The sequence below is a fragment of the Mustelus asterias genome, chromosome 26, assembly GCF_964213995.1.
Source record: "Mustelus asterias chromosome 26, sMusAst1.hap1.1, whole genome shotgun sequence".
Classification (NCBI taxonomy): Eukaryota; Metazoa; Chordata; class Chondrichthyes; order Carcharhiniformes; family Triakidae; genus Mustelus; species Mustelus asterias.
Window position 1 is genome coordinate 34,539,350 of NC_135826.1, and position 22,341 is coordinate 34,561,690.

At 45.6% G+C, this 22,341-nt stretch overlaps 1 protein-coding gene across 1 annotated transcript in view; it reads left to right on the forward strand.

Moving 5' to 3' along the window:
• The window catches only part of adamts10 (ADAM metallopeptidase with thrombospondin type 1 motif, 10), a 147,560-nt gene that overhangs the window by 52,477 nt on the left and 72,742 nt on the right, over positions 1–22,341 (forward strand). Inside the window, exons 7-9 of the mRNA XM_078198785.1 lie at positions 11,716–11,759; positions 15,284–15,389; positions 19,381–19,527. Coding sequence (XP_078054911.1) covers positions 11,716–11,759; positions 15,284–15,389; positions 19,381–19,527 — 297 coding nt within the window. The remainder of the gene's footprint in view (positions 1–11,715; positions 11,760–15,283; positions 15,390–19,380; positions 19,528–22,341) is intronic.

Consider the following 22,341-nt stretch of genomic DNA (forward strand, 5'->3'; position numbering starts at 1 on the left):
TACAATTGGTCCCCTTCAACGGGGACCAGGTGTGCTCACCCCGCTGGTGGGGACAGAGGACATTGAAACCCCCTGGAATGTCAGGGGCATGTGGCTTGCCCCTTGGGCAGTGCCAGCCTGGTACCCTGGCACTGCCCACCAGGTACCGGGCAGTGCCAAGGGGTGGGGCAGAGGGGGTGGGTCCTATTGCGGAGGCAGGGCCTATTAGGGGGCCGATTGGTGGTGATGATGGCGGAACCCGCTGCGCACTCTGCAGTAGGGGGCTGCACATGGGTGGGGGGGGGGGTGTGGGGGGACGAGGTTGGCGCTGGCCACGGGGGCAGACAGTTGGGGCTGGCTTGGGGTCGAGGGGGTGTCGGGTAGGCCGGCAATCTGGGGAGGGGAAAGTGGTTTGGGTAGGCCAAACAAATTGGTAGGCCAGTGATTGGGAGGCCAGCGATGGGGGAGCCAATGCACATGTGCTGATCTCCACACTGACAGATCAGCGCATGCACAGTGGCCCGTTCAGTGTGATGATGCCAGCCTCTCCAGCAGGATGAGGCCCCAGTCCCCACTTTCCGGTGTGAATCCCCTTGCGACACTTTGTGGAGCAGAGAGTGCCAGAGATTCGTTCCACTAAGTACACCCGAAAAACGGGTGGTAAATTCTCCTTTTTCCCTGCCTGTTGGTAACTTTTGGGAGAATCCCAGCCTTTGTGCCATGTGCAAATGTCTGAATGGCTTCATTAATGCCCTCTTCCAAATAATCTTTGAAGGCAAAGTACAATCGTTCAAACGTAGAATCTATAGGCACTCCACTTGTGAACTGACCCATACAAATTTATTCCTATTGATGATGACTCTCAGCCTATAATACTGCAACCAATTCCCTACCCAGCATATCTGACTGCCAGTCCTGTATGATAAAAGCATAATCAGTAGCCTCATATAGGATCACTTTTTCAAAGGCTTCTTGGAAATTAGGGTTTATAACTTAGTCAGACTGTCATTACCCATCAATGTGATCACCTTTGAAAGGCCTCAACTAGGATAGTGAGGCAGGGTCTCCATTTCCTCGGAATTTGGGCCCCTTTTGGAGAAGGTTAAGAGGAGGTTCATGACCATGATCCTTGGAATGAAGAACTTGATGTTTGAGGACTCTGGGTCTGTACTCGATGGAGTTTAGAAGGATGAGAGGAGGGGGGGGGGGCAGGGGGGGTTCTCATTGAAACTTACAGAATAATGAAAGGCCTGGATAGAGTGAACATGGGGAAGATGTTTCCATTAGTAAGAGAGATTAGGATCCGAGAGCACAGCCTCAGAATAAAGGGAGGACCCTTTAGAACCGAGATGAGGAGGAATTTCTTCAGCCAGAGGGTGGTGAATCTATGAAATTCATTGCCCCAGCCCCAGAAGGCTGTGGGGCCAGGTCATTGAGTGTATTTAAGATAGAGATAGGTTCTTGATTGGTCAGGGGATTAAGGTTTACGGGAAAAGATGAGAGAATGGGGTTGAGAAATTTATCAGCCTTGATTGAATGGCAGAGTAGACTTGATGGGCCAAATGGCCTAATTCTGCTCCTATATCTTATGGTCTTGTGGAATGGAAGTGGCACTAAAAATGGGTCTTTCAACTATGGGCCAGCTTCACTTCAAGTTTTTACAATCCCATTTCAACTTCTCTTACCTGCACCAGATGGACTGCAGTGATTCGAGAAGGTTCGAATTCACCAATCACCTTCTCAAGGGCAATTAATGCTGAAACCATTGTCAATTGTTGTAAAAGCCCATCTGGCTCACTTTAGGGAAGAGGAGGAAATCTGCCACCCTTACCCGGTCTGGCCTACATGTGATTCCAGACCCACAACAATGTCCTGTAAATGCCCTGTGAAATGGCTAAGCAAGCCACTTACCAGGTCTGTCTTACATGAGGGGAGGCGATGGCTCGTGGTATTATTGCTAGACTATTAATCCAGAAACTCAGCTAATGTTCTGGGGACCCGGGTTCGAATCCTGCCACGGCAGATGGTGGAATTTGAATTCAATTTTTAAAATCTGAATTTAAGAATCTACTGATGACCATGAAACCATTGTCAATTATTGGGAACACCTATTTGGTTTACTAGTATCCTTCAGGGAAGGAAATCTGCCCTCCTTATCTGGTCTGGCCTACCTGTGACTCCAGAGCCACAGCAATGTGATTGACTCTCAATGCCCTCTGAACAAGGGCAACTAGGGATGGACAACAAATGCTGGCCGGCCAGCCAGTGACTCCCGTGTCCCACGAATGAATAAAAAAAATGTGACTCCAGACTCACAACAATGTGGACGACCCTTAAATGCCCTCTGAAATGGCCTCACAAGCCCCTCAGTTCAAGGGCAATAAATGCTGGCCCAGCCAGCAATGCCCACATCCAATGAATAGCGAAAGAAATTAAGGATGGGCAACAAGTGCTGGCCCTGCCAACAATCCTCACATGCCATGAAAAAAAGTTTAAAAAAGGTTGCTCATAGTGTCTGCCTACAATGCTGTAAATAGAAGCCGATTGAATGTTTGTTTTGTTCTGTTAGTTTTCTAACTGTAAAAAGTAAATTCTTCCACCATATTAAGCTTAATGAACGAAGAAGGATGCAGATGAAAAGTCCTGTTTATTTTTGAATCACACTCTCCAGTTTCTGTTTAAATTACTCTCTGCTGACAGTGAACCTTTCTAAGTCACACTCTGTATCTGCTCCTTGCATCCTGCTCTGTTGTTTGTGTATTGGGAAGTCTGCTGTAAAATTAGTGTTGAGTCATTCTTTATGTCGGTTTACTTCCACTGTTATTTCTGCGCTAGTTGGAGTGAATGAAAGGCATTCAATAAAGCAATGTATGTGGACGAACAGTTTGAGAATACTCATATAAAGTTTCTTCTCTGGGTAGCAATAAATCCAAGTGTGACCAGGGCTGGCTTCCTGCACGGAGCTGATTCACATAGCAGACAAGCAATTGGCTCGCTCTATTTAATAATAATAAAAAAGTGTTCATTTCTTTGCTAATTCTGAGACCGGTGAAATATTTTTCCAGCTTCCAAAGTACTTCAGAACATAGAAATTTTCACAACCACAAAAGAACATTGCAATTCATCTGGCCAATCCCAATGTCTAAGAAACTTCCAGGAGCCACCAGGAAACCTTGGGCCTCCTCTGCCTCCGGCTTCTCCATATCCTGGCTACAGTTACCTGCAGACCTCACCGTTAGTGCTTTGGAACTTTGGTGGGGGCAGGGGGTGACCCATTTGCCACCTAAAATATTGCATTTGTCTGTAGTAAATCTGAAAGCGACTCGTTGTGGCTTCAAGCAATAATTGATTTATTAACAACAATATATATATATATATAAGCAAGGGTCTGACAGAACTACAATACACTTCTACTCCCTAGCTCCAACTGAGGTTCCTCCCCGACTCAGGACACATGCCCTTGCTCCTGATTGGCTCAGCTTCCCACGCGGCCTCTCCATCGGGTCAGGCCCAATCACGTGGCTTTCAAGGATTGTTAAGGCCCCTTAAAGGGGCTACGTTACCACATTGCCCTAGTACTGATTCTAATACCTCGCTAAGCCTTCCCTAATGCGGGGATGAGAGCTTGCCACTCATTCCCCACTCCCATCCATGAACCAGCCTCGCCTCCTGTTAAAATTGATCCCTGTGTTTTAGAGCGGGGGGCCGGTAGGCTCAGTTGCCTAGGTGGCTGTCATATAGTTCAGAATGACACCGACAGCATGAGCTCAATTCCTTTTGAGACGGAGGTTGACTTGGGACCTACTTGGTCGCTGTGCCCCTGTTAGAGAAAGGCAATTTCAAATTACCACTGACAAAAACTGCCAAGAAAACAATTCAGGATGAGCCAAGAACCTGCCTCCGGAAAGAAACCAGCATGAAATGCCTGAAATGCATGAATATTTTAGAATTCCTCTTAGTTTGTTCTCAAATTTTTCTTCTAGTGTCATGGCTGCTACAGTCAGATCCATTGCCTTTCTTGGCAGTCTTTCACCACACTCTGGATAAATAGTTAAATCTAAATCTGAACTGCTTTTTTTTTCATTCTCCCTCTTATAACTGTAAGGCGAGGTTTCTTTATGGAATCTATGTTGATAGGCCAGAATGTCCGCTGTGTTCTCATGATTTTCCGCCATAACTTTGGCAAGTGAGCAGTAATACTCCAGCGATGGCATAAATAACTGCTTACATCCCACTGAATGTCAAAGTTACCGCAAGATACTAGGAGAGCCTGCTGACATTTCAGGAGTTTGCCTCTTGTGCCCTCTCTTCTCCCTTCTCTTGTCCAGTGTAAGCTATCTGGGGTAGAGTTTCCATTTGTTTCCCCTCGCAATATCTGCACAATTAAGGTGGCATTGACTGAACAAGCAGAAAGGATTGAGGAATTTTAAATGTGAGTAATGCCCTAACCAATTAGGATTGTGTTTTCTGTAGTCTTTCATAGAATCCCTATACTCCAGGAGAAGCCATTCGGCCCATCTAGTCTGCATCGATTCTGACTACCCAGGCCTTGTCCCCGTAACCTATTTATCATGGCAAATCCATCTAACCTGCACATCTTTGAACACTAAGGGGCAATTTAGCGTGGCCAATCCACCTAACCTGCACATCTTTGGTCAAAAAAGGGCAATTTAGCATGGCCAATCCACCGGAAACTGGAGCACCCGGAGGAAGCCCACACGCAGACGGAGGGAGGACCTGCAAACTCCACACAGACAGTGACCCGAGGCTGGAATTGAACCCGGGTCCCTGGCACTGTGAGGCAGCAATGCTAGCCACTGTGCCACCGTGCCGCCGTCTTTAACATTGGCTCAAGGTTCGTTTTGCCCAGATCAGGCCCCAGTTGAAGGTTACAAGATTGTGCTGGTTTGGAAAGAATCTTCAAATTGTACTTACCCTCTTAACGAGGCATGGCTAAGTACATTTTCTCAGATATTTTCCCATGTCAAAAATATTAATTTACTAAGTCACTTACTCATGTGGGCCAAATAAAATATTAAATGGTTCAGTGTAGTTTTTGTCAGGTGACTTTCAATGATTTAAAATCGGGTTACTCACTGCTGAGGGACTAGACATCCTTGTTAAAAATGCTAATTTTTGCTGATAGCCCATTTTTAGGTGTATAAATACAAATCATAGAAATCATAGAAACCCTACAGTGCAGAAGGAGGCCATTCGGCCCATCGAGTCAGCACCGACCACAATCCCACCCAGGCCCTACCCCCACATATTTACCCGCTAATCCCTCTAACCTACACATCTCAGGACTCTAAGGGACAATTTTTAACCTGGCCAATCAACCTAACCTGCACATCTTTGGACTGTGGGAGGAAACCGGAGCACCCGGAGGAAACCCACACACTGCTCCAGACTCTTAAAGGCATCAAGAGCTACTTTTTAATTGAAAGAAACAATCACATTCTATTAAGCTGCCAGCTTTTTCATGAAAGATTTTAAATTTAGCATGCAATTATATTTTAACGGAAACTTGAACTGTAGACAAACCGATCGATGTATTTGGTCACAATTTCGTAGTTCTGCGCAAAGCAGAAACTCATTTTGAATCATAGAGTCATAGAGATTTACAGCATGGAAACAGGCCTTTCAGCCCAAATTGTCCATGCTGCCCTTTTTTTTTTAACCACTAAGCTAATCCCAATTGCCCATGTTTGGCCCATATCCCTCTATACCCATCTTACCCATGTAACTATCTAAATACTTTTTAAAAGACAAAATTGTACCCGCTTCTACTACCACCTCTGGGAGCTTGTTCCAGACACTCACCACCCTCTGTGTGAGAAAATTGCCCCTCTGGACCCTTTTGTATCTCTCCCCTCTCACATGCCTATGCCCTCTAGTTTTAAGCTCCCCTATCTTTGGGAAAAGATTAAAGTTAAAGTTTGTATATTAGTCACAAGTAGGCTTCCATTCACACTGTAATGAAGTTACTGTGAAAATCCTCTATTCACCACACTCCAGCACCTGTTCGGGTACAGTGAGGAAGAATTTAGCATGGCCAATGCACCTAACCAGCACATCTTTGGATTCTGGGAGTAAAACGCAGCACCCGGAGGATACCCATGCAGAGACGGGGAGAATATGCAAACTCTGCACAGACAGTGACCCAAGCCAGGGAATTGAACCTGGATCCCTGGCACTGTAAGGCACCTAACCACTGTGCCACCATGCTGCCCAAGATGTTGACTATCTAGCTGATCTGTGCTCCTCATTATTTTATAAACCTCTATAAGATCACCCCAAGTCTCCTACACTCAAGGGAAAAAAGTCCCAGTCTATCCAACCTCTCCTTATAACACAAACCATCAAGTCCTGGTTGCATCTTAGTAAATCTTTTCTGCACTCTTTCTCGTTTAATAATATTCTTTCTATAATAGGGTGACCAGAACTGTACACAGTTGAAGTTTAAAAATGTTTCCAGATTAAGAGGGATGTAAAGGAAGCAGGTTCAGGCTGATGAAATACAGCTTCTGAAGCCTCTCCTCACAACTCAGTGGCCTGGATCTTGCCCTCAGCAAAAAATGAATGACACCATCTATTCACTGCACCTGCCCATAGACTAGGCTTTTGCACTGAATGTTGCAGTGGTTAGAAAACCACTTCAGTGCAACACATCTAGAGGGAATCCAGAGCTTTAATGAGGCCAATCAGATTGAAGAATTCTTATTGCCGTGTGCAGAGCCTGAATCTGGTAAACTAGAATATTTAATTCATTAACAAATCATGTGCTGAAAACAAGGCAAAGAGGGAAAGAAAGATAAGATTAAGAGAGTGATGCAAGAGACAAAAAGAGAGGTTTTTTTTTAATGCTTCAACGATAATATAAAATCTGAAGGAATGAGACGCCACATTTGTAAAAGTTAGTCGTCAGTCTCAGATTGGATATTTTGTAGTGATTAAGGTTTAACATGTCATTAAAAGTCCACTAACACTTAGATTGAAAAGGTTTAGTGAGTGAGTACCACAATGTCATGGGTTCCATGGGGGCAATTCTCCCTAAAAAATTCGAAGTGTTAAATTCACGTTAAAAACTGGAGTAAATCCCGCTAGTTTTTTCAACGGGCGTTTCAAACTGAATCTCACACACTCTGAACACTACAGAATGTACTAGCGTAAATCACTCCAAAAATCAATGGGTGCGGCCTATTCCCACTGGAAAGGCCGGCAGCATAGTACTTAGAAACTTAGAAACTTAGAAACCCTACAGCACAGAAAGAGGCCATTCGGCCCATCGAGTCTGCACCGACCACAATCCCACCCAGGCCCCACCCCCACATCCCCACATATTTACCCACTAATCCCTCTAACCTACGCATCCCAGAACACTAAGGGCAATTTTAGCATAGCCAATCAACCTAACCCGCACATCTTTGGACTGTGGGAGGAAACCGGAGCACCCGGAGGAAACCCACGCAGACACGAGGAGAATGTGCAAACTCCACACAGACAGTGACCCAAGCCGGGAATCGAACCCAGGTCCCTGGAGCTGTAAAGCAGCAGTGCTAACCACTGTGCTACCGTGCCGCCGTACTGAGCGGGCCACTGTGCATGCACTGATCTGCCAGCACTGGGTTTGGCGCATGCGCCCCGAAATGCCGGCCTCCTGATTGCTGGCCAGCTCAGTCACTGGTCAGCACAAACCCCGCATCACTGGCTGTGCAGCCACCCCATGGCCCATTCACTGGCCTCCCGGACGTGTCTGGGCCAGCCTTTTACTCCCCACCCACTCTCCCCGGCCAGCCTCGATCTACCCCTACCCCCAACCACCCCGATGCCCAGCACTGATCGCTGGCCTCACCCCTCCATTCCCCCCCACCCCACCCCCAATTGCAATCCCTCTGCAGAGTGGCAGCGGGATTTCCCACCCGAGCCCCACTTAGGCCCTGCCCCGTAGGCACTGCCTGATGGCCGGTGGGCATTGCTGCTTAGGCCCTTGGGTAGTGCCAGAGGGCCCAGGCTGGCACTTCCAAGGTGCCAATGCCCAGGGGGCACCCCCTAGCACCTGACCCTCTGGGGGGCCTTGACTGCCCCCCCCCCTTCACTCCAGCGGGGACCGACCGCCAGCACACCACAATTGGGGAGCTATAGTAAACCCCGCTGGAGCGAACCACTCTTGGCGGGGATGGGGGGGAGGGTGGGGCAGAATTTGGAGGTGTGGCATTCCCATGTATCTGCTGCCTTTGTCCTTGAGGTGGAGGCCATGGGTTTGGAAGGTGCTGTCAAAGGGGACTTGGTAAAGTGCTGCAATGCATTTTGTTTTATCTTTTAAAATAATCATGAGATGTAGCCATCTCTAGCTAATCCAGCATTTATTGTCCATCCCTAATTTCCCTTGAGAAGGTGGTACATGTTGCAGCCACAGTGGGTCAGTGGAGAAGGGAGTGAGCATTTAAGATGCTGGTTGAGGTGCCAATCGAGTCTACTGCATTGTCCAGGATTGTGTTAAGTGTTGTTTGAGTGGCCCTCGTCCAGGCAAGAGGACCAAAATATTGGGCCAATGTCTAACTCCAGTTCAATTGTTACATCCTCTCCAGTGCTTAGTTATCATTTGATTTGATTTGATTTATTATTGTCACATGTATTAGTATGCAGTGAAAAGTATTGTTTCTTGCGCGCTATACAGACAGAGCATACAGTTCATAGAGAAGGAAAGGAGAGAGTGCAGAATGTAGTGTTACAGTCATAGCTAGGGTGTAGAGAAAGATCAACTTAATGCAAGGTAAATCCATTCAGAAGTCTGATGGCAGCAGGAAAGAAGCTGTTCTTGAGTCAGTTGGTACGTGACCTCAGACGTTTGTATCTTTTTCCTGATGGAAGAAGGTGGAAGAGAGAATGTCCGGGGTGCGTGGAGTCCTTAATTATGCTGGCTGCTTTTCTGAGGCAGCGGGAAGTGTAGACAGAGTCAATGGATGGGAGGCTGGTTTGCATGATGGATTGGGCTACATTCACGACCTTTGTAGTCTCTTGCACACTATGCTAACCAGAACTGGACACACTTTTCCAAGTGGGACAGAATCAGCATACTGTATAAACACAGAATTACTTCCAGAGATTGTGCTCCATTTCTCTGACTATACAGTCCAAAATTCTGTTTGCACTTTATGCTGTTCTTGTACTACCTGCCTGATTATTTGAGTGATAACCAACAGTACAGCCAAGTCCCTCAACTGTTATTCCTTGTAGACTGATGTTTTTATGTATTGTTACTATTTCTTATCCTTTTCTAACCTCGTGACTTTCCATTTGCTCAAGTTAGGGTGGCATAGTGGTTAGCGCTGCTGCCTCACAGCGTCAGGGACCTGGGTTCCATTCCGGCCTCGGGTCACTGTCTGTGTGGAGTTTGCACGTTCTCCCCAAATCTGCGTGGATTTCCTCCAGGTACTCCGGTTTCCTCCCACTGTCCAAGGATGTGCAGGTTAGGTGGATTGGCCATGCTAAATTGCCCCTTTATGTCCCAAGATGTGCAGGTTAGAGGGATTAGCTGGGTAAATATGTGGGGTTACAGGGATAGGGCCTGGGTAAGATGCTCTTGTCGGAGAGTCGGTGCAGACTCGATGGGCCGAATGACCTCCTTCTGCACTGTAGAGATTCTAAGATTCTAAATCAGATCTGCCACAAATCAGGCCAAATCCTAGATTTGTGTTGATTCTTTTGTATTTGATCAGAATCTTCCTTGCAGTATCTTGCGGTCATTTCTGATTCAGTATCATCGAGAAACTTGAGATAGTTTTGTCTCCACACTTTGTACATATCTAAACCGCAATAGCCCAGCAATGATACCTGACCCCAGTCATTTCTTTCTTCCATACCAATACAACTCTATGGACAACCATCCTTTTCCTTGATGGAGACAATGAGTGAGTGGTCTTGATTTTGTAACCCAAGAATTCAATGAATTTATTTTCAAAGTTGAGAAAGTGAGGGTGCAGAGGAGGATGGAAGAGAGAGGGTGCAGAAGAGGATGGAAGAGTTGAGTTTTTAATTGACCGTAATGTTTGGAGCTCGGACTTGTTTGGAGTGGAGGCAACAAAAGTAGGGGCAAAACAATTACTGAACAAAATGAGTGAAGCAGTAATGTCAATGTGAGCGAAGGGCAGGGAAAGTGGAGCTGGAACTTGGGTAGTTAGCCAACAAAGGTGATAGAGGAGAGCTATTTTGAATGATTAAAGTGGCTAGAGGCTGGCAAGGGAAATAAATAGATTTAAAAATCAAGAATAAATGATAAGTGGAAATAGCCCAATTATTCAATGCATTAAAATATGCAATAGTATTGCTGTAAGTCTCTTTCTGATCATTTCAGTATCTCCCTGTTCTACAATCTATGCAGGGAATGTACGGGAAAATTTGGTAGAAGCTATCATTAGCGAGTGTGCATCCCAAAAATCAATAGTTGATAGTGTTAAACTATTGTTTCAAACAGGTTATCTGATAATCCATGTCGCTACAGCAGTGGCACAGTGGTTAGCACTGCTGCCTCAGCACCAGGACCTGGGTTCGATTCCCTGCTTGGGTCACTCTCTGTGTGGAGTCTGTATGTTCTTCCTATGTCTGCGTGGGTTTCCTCCGGGTGCTCCGGTTTCCTCCCACAGTCCGAAATATATGCTAGTTAGGCGTGTTGGCCATGTATAAAATTATGAAAGGCATAGATAGGGTGAACGGTGGGAAGCTTTTCCCCAGGTCGGTGGTGACGTTCACGAGGGGTCATAGGTTCAAGGTGAAGGGGGGGAGGTTTAACACAGATGTCAGAAGGACATATTTTACACAGAGGGTGGTGGGGGCTTGGAATGCGCTGCCAGGCAAGGTGGTGGAGGCGGACACACTGGGAACGTTTAAGACTTATCTAGATAGCCATATGAACGGAGTGGGAATGGAGGGATACAAAAGAATGGTCTAGTTTGGACCAGGGAGCGGCACGGGCTTGGAGGGCCGAAGGGTCTGTTCCTGTGCTGTATTGTTCTTTGTTCTAAATTCTCCCTCAGTATCCCCGAACAGGCGCCGGAATGTGGCAACTAGGGGATTTTCACAGAAACTTCATTGCAGTGTTAATGTAAGCCTACTTGTGACTAATAAATTAAACTTTAAAAAAGGCGATCTGATAATCCCAGATTTTGGGTCAAGTTAAGTTGTGATCCATGTCGCTAGTGGCACAGTCTCCGAGGACTATAAGAGAGGGGCCGGGACCTCGCCTCCACTCCCGGAATTTCTGTATGCCTCAAGTATATCCTTTGACATCCAAGAAGTCAAGGAGGAAATTTCCAGGCTGAGAATTCCCACATCTGTTGAGTGGTTGGCACGGCAGGCTGAACCAGGCACACTGACTCCCAGCGTGCAAGATGTGAAATTCACTTATATAGGTTTGGGTTTTCACCACTGAAGATATTGGACAGGTGTTTGATAAAATCAACCTCTTTGTCAAGTCAGCCAATGGCCCTTCTGAGAAACACACTAAAACTGCTTTGCAAATGGTTAAACGGCAATTGTCTTCTGTAGTTGTCTTCTGTCAGGTGCCCAGATATCTCCATGGTGGCAAAATCAACCAGACATCTTGCCCATAGAATTGGGTCCAGACTGGGCAATTTTAGTCAGTGCCACCCAATGCCAGTTGAGTAATACCACTGATTTTCAATTTCCTTGCCTTATATTCAAGTTGCTTGATCTATTTTGTTTTGGTTTCTGCAGGTATGACATCTGCATCTATAAGAACAAACCCTGTGGAACTCTAGGTACGTTATCATAACCTACAGTTTGAGTTTAAAGCGTTCAGTGTAATCATACTTCTCAATCTACAATCTTGCTATTTTTTTCTCAAGGTAAGTAGGATTATCTTAGGATGCTATACCAGCATTGCAGACAGCCTCTACGCATTAAGAAGGAGACTCAACATGAGCTTTACTTGAATAGAACTTTTCTAACCTGCCATCCAACTTTTCTTCAAATTATTTGGACTGAATACACGGTGGCACATTGGGTTAGAACTGCTGCCTGACAGCGCCACGGACCCGGGTTCGACTCCCAGCTTGGGTCACTGTCTGTGCAGAGTCTGTACATTCTCCCTGTGTTTGCGTGGGTTTCCTCCGGGTGCTCCGGTTTCCTCCCACATTCCAAAGATGTGCAGGTTAGGTGGATTGGCCATGCTAAATTGCCCCTTAGTGTCAGGGAGACTAGTTAGGGTAAATACATGGGGTTAAGGGATTGGGCCTGGGTAGGTTTGTGGTCAGTGCAGACTCGATGTGCCAAATGGCCTCCTTCTGCGCTGTAGGGATTCTAAATTAACACACACTCTGGTAGAGCTTATTTCAGTTGAACTTGCAAAATGCCACTGATGCGTCTTAGAATATTTCTGCACACTATATATATTCAGACTGTAAGATCTCCCAATGGCTTGATAATTGTGGGTTAAGACATTAACTGAAAATCCAAGCCCAGGTCTTTATCAGAGCTCAGTGTCTTAATAAATATTCATAAATTAACTCAGAAGAAATTTTTTAAAAATGTTTAGTCACATTATGGTGAAATATTTTGGTGTATTTTGTGCTGAAACAAACAGACCAGACCAGTTGAAAAACTAATGCTGCCTGGATGGTACACGCTGTTGCTAATGTGCAAGCTGATCTTATCTTGTGAATTGTAAATCATCATGTTGCTGGCCATCGTGTATCGCTGAGCCATTAGCTTCAGAAGAACAATACCTCACACTGAATTACATCACAATTTCACATTACTTGCCCATTGAACTCGGCACAGGGAGTTACACCTGGTAATTAGTAATGTCATAAAAGAATTATAGAACCCCTACAATGCAGAAGAGGCCATTCAGCCTGTCAAGTCTCACTGACTCTCTGACAAGAGTATTTTACCCAGCCCTTTCCCCCGCCCTATCCCCGTAACCCCATGCATTTACCATGACTAATCCATGTAACCTACACATTTTGGGACACTAAGAGGCCTAGCATGGCCAATCAACCTAACCTGCACATGTTTGGACTGTGGGAGGAAACCCCCGCGGACATAGAGAGAACATGCAAACTCCACACAGACAGTGATCCAAGCCGGGAATCAAACCCGGGTCGCTGGGCAGTGCCAGGGTGCCTGGTGGGCGGTGCCAGACTGGCACTGAATCACAGAATCATAGAATCTTACCATACAGAAGAGGCCTTTTGGCCCATCGAGTCTGCACTAACACATGAAAGGCCCTGACCTGCCCATCTAATCCCACTTGCCAGCACTTGGCCCATAGCCTTGAATGTTATGGCATGCCAAGTACTCATCCAGGTACTCTTAAAGGATGTGAACTGCCTGGGTGCCAATGTCCAAGGGGGGGCACCCCTTGCCCCCGACTTCCTCGGGGGGGGCCTAAATGGCCTCTGGTTCTACCGGCGAGGCCATCATGACTGGTCCGCGTTGTTGGGGACCAGCTGTGATTCTTGCCGGACAGAACCTCTCCCGGCGAGACCACAAAGGCCAGTGAGCCGGGACAATTATGTAATTACATATAAAAACAGATTTAGCGAGGCTGACTTTGCTGGATATCCAGTGCTGGTAAGATCAAGAGAGGTGAGAAATCAGGCGCAAACCTGATTTCTCGGCTCTCATGATCTTACCACTTGCCCTGCCCATAGGCCAGCTGGGCATGATAGTAAGATTGCCCCCAATATGTTCCCAGTAGTAATGGGCTGAATATTATACAGCCCTTTGCCTTGGGAAACATGGCAGCCCGGCCTTAATCACAGGAGAAACCCTGTGTCAATCTCCCAGCAGTGGCAAAACCTCTTATGATTAAAAGTTGGAGATGGGAAGGGGCTGAGGCAGGATTCCTGGCTACCGCTGGCAGGATATCACTTGGGTTCATGAATGAACCAATTGACATCCATTATCCCCTGCAATATAGTGATGGATCAGGAATTAAGTAGAAACCACACAGTTTTCCTGCACCTCAGACAGCCACCCAGCAAACCCTGTCAACGGGCACCCTCCACAATCTGCTCTTTGCCAAGCTGGTGCCAGACTCCTCCATGTTTCTTGCCTAGCATGCCAGCCAATGCACCAGGCATCTCGATGTGCATGACCAGTTAGCCACATGAAGACTTGCCGCCATCTGATTGGCTAGCAGCCCTAGATGGATGCGGCTTTGAATGCTGGGGACCTTGGGTGCAGAGCAGGCCTGATGGTGGCCACTGAACTGCCTTCAGGGCACCTGCTTCCATCAACCCTTCACCACAGAACTGGAGGTGGTTCCCCACCAGTTCTCTGAGTGGTGGGCGAGACCTTCATCAACCTACTGAATCCCAGCTGATGTCTATAGGAAAACTCTCACACAGCTAAACTGAGGGAATTGTTATACTTAACCTTATGTGCTTCCCAAGAATCATAGAATCTCTATAGTGCAGAAGGAGGTTATTCGGCCCATCAAGTCTGCACCAACCCACCATTAATCTTACCCAGGCCCTATTCCCGTAACCTCACATATTTACCCTTTAACTTACACATCCTGGGACACACTAAGGGGCAATTTAACATGACCAATGCACCTAACCTGCACATTTTTGGACCGTGGAAGGAAACCGGAGCACCCAGGGGAGGTGATGGCCTAGTGGTATTATCGCTAGACTATTAATCCAGAAACTCAACTAATGTTCTGGGGACCCAGATTTGAATCCTGCCACGGCAGATGGCGGAATTTGAATTCAATTAACAAATATCTGAAATTAAGAATCTACTGATGACCATGAAACCATTGTCGATTGTTGGAAAAACCCATCTGGTTCACTAATGTTCTTTACGAAAGGAAATCTGCCGTTCTTACCTGGTCTGGCTTACATGTGACTCCAGAGCCACAACAATGTGGTTGACTCTTAACTGCCCTCTGAAATGGAGGGCAGTTGGGGATGGGCAATAAATGCTGGCCCAGCCAGCGACACCCAAGTCCCGTAAATGAATTTTTAAAAACTCACGCAGGCATGGGGAGAACGTGCAAATTCCACACAGTCACCCAAGGCTGGAATGGAACCCAGGTCCCTGACGAGGTGAGGCAGCAGTGCTAACCACCTGTGCCACTTTGCCGCCCCCAGACAGTGCCGCCACATTAAATTGTTTACCACGTCAATCTTTTTTAACGTCCCTGTCAATATGTTTTCTCATTTTGCAAGCAAGAATGCTGCAGCCATGTATTTGCCTTGAACTGAGTTGGTGATACCCGTGTTTGACTGTATGCTTGTTGCTCTGAGCTAAATGAACAATCCTGTTGCAGGTCTAGCTCCAGTGGGTGGCATGTGTGAACCAGAAAGGAGCTGCAGTATCAACGAGGACATTGGTCTGGCAACTGCATTTACAATCGCTCATGAAATTGGTCACAAGTAAGAGAAATTTACCATTGTAGGTAATACCTTGTTTCTGTGAAATGGAAAACTAAAACTAGAATGAATTTCGAGCATCTTTTTATAACAAGGTTTCAGGTAAATGGAAAGTCAGCCTTTGTGAATAGCTGACCTCAGCCAGACAGAAACTTTGTTTCTCAGTGGTTCTTAGTCATTCTTTTGGAGTCTTCTTACCTGTACAAGAAACTCTAGCATTCTTACCATCTAGTGATGCCATCTACACTTTGATTTGATTTATTATTGTCCCATGTATTGGGATGCAGTGAAAAGTATTGTTTCTTGCACGCTATGCAGACAAAGCTTACTGTTCATAGAGAAAGAAAGAAGAGGGTGCCGAATGTAGTGTTACCATCATAGCTGCCTCGAGAAAGCAGCCAGCATAATCAAGGACCCCACATACCCCAGACATACTCTCTTCCACCTTCTTCTGTCGGGAAGTAGATACAAAAGTCTGAGAACGAGTACCGACCGACTCAAGGACAGCTTCTTCCCTGCTGCCATCAGACTTTTGAATGGTCCTACCATATATTAAGCTAATCTTTCTCTTCACCCTATCTGTAACTGCAACACTATATTCTGCACTCTCCCCTTTCCTTCTCCCCTATGTACTCTATGAACGGTATGTTCTGTCTGCATAGCGTGCAAGAAACAAAACTTTTCACTGTATCCCTAGACATGTGACAATAATGCATCAAATCAAAAGCTGTCCATTGGCTAAATTGACCCTAGTGTAAGGGGGATTAGCAGGGTAAATGCGTGGGGTTGTGGGTATAGGGCCTGGGTGGGATTGTGGTCAGTACAGACTTGTTGGACCAAATGGCCTCCTTCTGTACTATAGGGATTCTATGATATCCGCAATGAATTGTAATTCCCCTCAAAATTGTCAATCTAATCTATCTTCATTTGTGATAGATTGTCCTTTTCATTCATCTGGGATTAGTGCAGTCCTCTTACCTGCCCAGTCAGGGCCATGATTGCGTCTGGCATGCTTATCGGCTATGCAAATGGGGCGGGGCAAGAAAATCGCAGACGCCTCATGACTGCCAGGTCTCTAGTGCCTGCCAGTCACTGAGTGGGAACTTCTCAATGAATATTTGTCTCAACTTTTCCAAAGCTTGCTTTGTCTACCTCCCGTGCTTTGTTTTACTGGAAAGACCCCGGGCAAAAATAATCTATGGCACCATATCTGGCATGTGGCTGCTGGTGTCCCTCCGGCAGATTGCATTGGCAAGGGATAAAGAATGGACTTGCATTTTTTATAGCAATGTTTTTGATCTCCGGGCATTCCAAAAAGCTTTAACGCCAATGAAGTAATTATGAAGTGTAGTCACAGTTGTAACAAGAGATTGCGAGAGCTACTTTGTAAATAGCCAGTCCCACAAATGAAATATAAGACCAGGTAATCCTCTTAATTATGTTGATTTTCAATGATGAATATTAAAATATTGGCTAAGAGACTGGGAAAACCTCCTTGTTTATCTTTAAATTGTATGGCTTGTTTGCCTTCCACCTAGGAGGCAGTTGAAACCATGCTTTAGTGTCCCCCCCGACTCTCTCATGGAAATTGAGCCCATGACTTTCTGACTCTTGAGACAAGTGTGCATATATCTTCAAGCCTAATTTAACACCCTTCAAGTGTGTTTATATCTTCAAGCCAAGGTTAATACCACTCAAATGTGCATATGCCTACAAGCCTAGGTAAATATCCCTCAAATGTGTGTATACCTAAAAGCCAAGGTTAATACCCCTCAAGTATGCATATATCTTCAAGTCTAGGTAAATATCCCTCAAATGTGTGTATACCTAAAAGCCAAGGTTAATACCCCTCAAGTGTGCATATACCTTCAAGTCTAGATTAATACACCTTAAGTGTGTATATACCTACAAGCTAAGCTACCCCACTACTGAGGCAACAGATTGGAAGGAAAGTCCTGTGGAACAGTTATTTTAAGCAGTAAACTGCATTTTCCTGTTTTCCATATGTCCACCTGCTACATTCTCCTGTTTCCCCACGTGGGACATGTAGAAGAGGATACCTAAGGGACTCCCATTTTTCTAAAAGAGGTGGTGCAATCCATTGGGTCCTCTTCAACCCACAGTATATCCCTTTTGCAACAGGAAATTTCACCATTTCTTGTCCACACAGTAGCCAAAAATAGTTTATTTATGTCTTGCCAATTTCCTGCCTGCTCCCTTAAATTTGTCAGCAATTTTAATGCAGGTCAACAAAACTCTGCGCCAGTTTAAATGGGAACTTGCTACCTTCAAACGTGGAGGAATCCAAATTAAATATCTTTTGCCTTTCTGGTGGCATTGTATGATGTCTTGAGTTTGACTCATGAGTGAAGGTTTGATTTGATTTATTAATGTCACATGTATTGGGATACAGTGAAAAGTATTGTTTCTTGCACGCTATACTGACAAAGCATACCGTTCATAGAGAAGGAAAGGAGAGGATGCAGAATGTAGTATCACAGTAATAGCTAGGGTGCAGAGAAAGATCAACTTAATATAAGGTTGGTCTATTCAAAAGTCTGATGGCAGTGAGGAAGAAGCTGTTCTTCAGTCTGTTGGTATGTGATGTAAATAAACTGTTTTTGGCTACTGTGAGGACAAGAAATGGTGAAATTTCCTGTTGCAAAAGGGATATACTGTGGGTTGAAGAGGATCCAATGGATTGCACCACCTCTTTTAGAAAAATGGGAGTCCCTTAGGTATATTTTTCCTGATGGAAGAAGATGGAAGAAAGTTTGTCCGGGGTGCATGGGGTCCTTGATTATGCTGGCTGCTTTTCCAAGGCAGAGGGAAGTGTAGACGGAGTCAAGGGATGGGAGACTAGTTTGCGTGATGGATTGGGCTATATTCACGACTCTTTGTAATTCCTTGCAGTCTTGGCCAGAGCAGGAGCTGAAACTGAACTAAACTAAAAACCTCGTGAGTGGGATTTGACGACCTCCCTCATCCTGAAACTGTAAAATCCCGCCCAAGGTCAACGGACCTTTCCATGGTCCGCTCCCCCTCACCCCCTGCCTTGTCCGATTCCCGTGGTGAGTGAGGCGGTAAAATTCCGGCCAGCGTGTCAAATCTCTGCCCCTTCTTCTGCACTGTTCCCAAGAAACAAGCATCAGTCTCAGGCTCTACTGGTTGAGCCCGCCAGGCTTACAGATCTATCCTGACATTGATTTATAAGCCTGGCTAGCTCAGTCAGTAGACTGTGAGACTCCTAATCTCTGGGTCGTGAGTTCGAGTCCCATGTTGGGCGCTGTTGTTTTTGCACTGTCTGTTAGCACTGCTGCCTCATAGCTCCAAGGACCCAGGTTCGATTCCCAGCTTGGGTCACTGTCTGTGTGGAGTTTGCACATTCTCCTCGTGTCTGCGTGGGTTTCCTCCGGGTGCTCCGGTTTCCTCCCACAGTCCAAAGATGTGCGGGTTAGGTTGATTGGCTATGCTAAAAAAAATTGCCCTTAGTGTTCTGAGATGCGTAGGTTGGAGGGATTAGTGGGTAATATATGTAGGGATATGGGGGTAGGGCCTGGGTGGGATTGTGGTCGGTGCAGACTCGATGGGCTGTATGGCCTCTTTCTGTACTGTAGGGTTTCTATTCTATTCTATTCTATGTGTGGAGTTTGCACATTCTCCCCATGTTTGCGTGGGTTTCCTCCGGGTGCTCCGGTTTCTTCCCACAGTCCAAAAATGTGCAGGTTAGGTTGATTGGCCTTGTTAAATTGCCCCTTCGTGTCCTGGGATGTGTATGTTAGAGGGATTAGCAGGGTAAATAAGTGGGATAGGGCCTGGACGGGATTGTTGTCGGTGCAGACTCGATGGGCCGAATGGCCTCCTTCTGCACTGTTGGGTTTCTATGATTTCTATGAGAGCATATAGTGAAAAAAAAATTAAAGACACTATGATATCTGCAGTGGATATCTGAGAGTACATTGTCATGTTTTAATGGGGCTTTCCTCTCTTTTAGCTTTGGTATGAATCATGATGGAGTCGGAAACTCCTGTGGTCCAAGAGGTCAGGAAACAGCAAAGCTGATGGCTGCTCACATCACCGTGAAAACCAATCCTTTCATCTGGTCAACATGCAGCAGGGATTACATCACCAGCTTTTTGGAGTAAGGAGTCCGAAAATATGCTAAAGAATTAAAATGAGAAGTAGCCAGGTGCTTTTCAGGGTTCATGTGGTGTCCAAGTTTTAGACAAAGCAGCTCATTAATGCTGTAATTGACTGTTACATTTTAAATAGTACTTTGGTATTGTTTTATATGAAAACTACAGTTCAAAATCAGTTCAGAACATTCAGACTCTTAAAATGGTCTAAACTTGGCATTCTTGCACTGACTTGTGGGTTTTCCTCTGTAGCTCTTTAAATTTGCACTTTATAAGCACAGAGGCCAGACTTGTATACACATGTGCTGCCCTGAAGCTTCTGGGATGTTGCAGTGTTCAGTGTAACCAGTTGACACTTCTTGCTTGTACACTGTAGCATACTGTCAGTATTTAATGTAATGTAAAGTGTTAATCTTGTCTTTTGTTCTTAGCATTTTTTTCAAAGTATGGTAACAAGGTATTAAAATATTTAGTAAGAAGCATAATCTTATCTGAATGCTTAAGTAAAACATAACCACAACAGCACCTTATAACTCAAACTGATCAATCGGTGAATCAAATTAAGTGGTTTTGCTCGGTATCTGAAATAAAGGGGATGTTGAATGTTCAGAACTCTCTCAATTTCAGGTGAAAATATCCGTAATTTACAGCATTTTTCAAATGTACATGACGTGGAGATTGTGAGAGGTTGAGATGAATAGATATGTTCTTGAAATTCTGCTTATTTGATTTCAAGTTATTTGCAGGAGACAGTTTATGATGTTAAGGTAATGAGAAACCACAGTGGCACAGTGGTTAGCACTGCTGCCTCACAGGGACCCGGGTTCGATTACAAACTTGGATGACCATGCGGAGTCTGCACGTTCTCCCGTGTCTGCATGGGTTTCTTCCGGGTGCTCCAGTTTCCTCCCACAGTCCGAAAAACGTGCTGGTTAGGTGCATTGGCCATGCTAAATTCTCCCTCCGTGTACCCGAACAGGTGCTGAAGTGTGGCAACTAGGGGATTTTCAACAGTAACTTCATTGCAGTGTTAATGTAAGCCAATTTATGGCACTAATAATAAAACTAAAACAATGAAGCCTAACTTTGCGTATCTGAACATTCATGGCTATATTGTCATTGATTCTGTTCTTAAATCTAAGATATTGAGAATCAATCTAAGGTACTTGAAAATTAGAATATTTATACAATCTTACTCCATGATAGCTTCTATATGATGTACCTCTTAGTGATGTATTCATTTGTAGCATAAGGTATTAAAAACAACCAGGCCACTGTTCGAGATTTATAATTACAAATTCATTACAGTATAATGAATAATTGTTTTGCCAAGTAATTTGATAAACTTTGATGCTCCATAACCAGTTTTATTGAGTGGTTAACAATGGAATGGAAACTGGATTGCAATTACAGTGCTATAAAAGGTCCCCAAGTTAAATAGAACAGGCAGAATTGTATGCTCCCGCCCCCCACCCCCCCATGGTGGGTTCTGAGGTGAGAGGGGAGCATAAAATGGATGGATGGGATTCCCTCCCACCCCCCGAGAACCTGCCCAGCCAAACCCAATTTGACACTTAGGCCTTTTCATTTATTAAGGCCGTTAAGTGGCCTCAACCTTTAGGCTGGCGGGTGTGGATAGGGTGGAAAATTGACAAAATAACTTTTCCTCATTTTGGGCAGGAAGGGAGGGGGGTACACTTCACTTCGAGAACTCCCTCCCTCAGAGTTGGGGGCAGCATCCTGTCCAACCTTGGAGCTCCACACCTCCCCCCCCCCCTCCCTCCCTCCCTCCCTCCCTCCCCCCGTCTGCCAAGCACCAGATGCCATAATCATCCCTCTCCCAATCCTCCCCCGGGGTGTTTCCTGCCCCTGCGACCACCCCGCCCCACCCCCCCGCCCAACCCAGGACACATCCAATGGTTCTGGGATTGAGTTACAAGCAGAGCATTGCAGTACCATGTCTGGCCACTGCAGTGCTGTGCCTGGCCAGGTTGGAGAGCTGTCGGCCCGTCTGATTGGTCAACAGCGCTCACGGGCCAGAATCCCTTCCAAAGACGAGTGGAATTCCCACCAATCAGAGCTCAAGTGGGTGTTAACTGGCAGGGTGACCTGGAGAGTGCCAATCGCTCACCATCTTTAAAATCCTACCCAAGGTGTATTTATCTGCTTTATTCCGTTATACACATTACAATGTAGCGCAAATACAAGTCATTTTTTCACAAACTGCTTAGAGATTTCACTTTGGGAAGCTAATCATTCTTTGGCCGTTCAGCATTGCGATTACTTTCACTGTATCAGCAAGGGAATGAACATTTATCTTTCAGCTGGCATTTCCTTTATTTAAATAGTCTGAACTGGAAATGCCTCTCTGATGAGAAGCTGTGAGAGGAAGAAAAAGAGTGTTTTAATCCCCAAGAACGGACAAGGGTGGCGACTGTTAGAAATATAAAAAGGGGTGGCAGCTCCAATAATAATAACTTTGAAGTTTATTTATTTGGTGTCACAAGTAGGCTTACATTAACACTGCAATGAAGTTACTGTGAAAATCCCCTAATCGCCACACTCCCGGCGCCTGTTCGGGTACACTGAGGGAGAATTTAGCATGGCCGATGCACCTAACCAGCACATTTATCAGACTGTGGGAGGAAACCGGAGCACCTGGAGGAAACCCACCCAGACACGGGGGGAAATGGGCAGACTCTGCACAGACAGTGACCCAAACCGGGAATCAAACCCAATTCCCTGATACTGTGAGGCAGCAGTGCTAACCACTATGCCACCGTGGGGGAAAACAGATTTAGCCGCCTGAAAACCCAGAA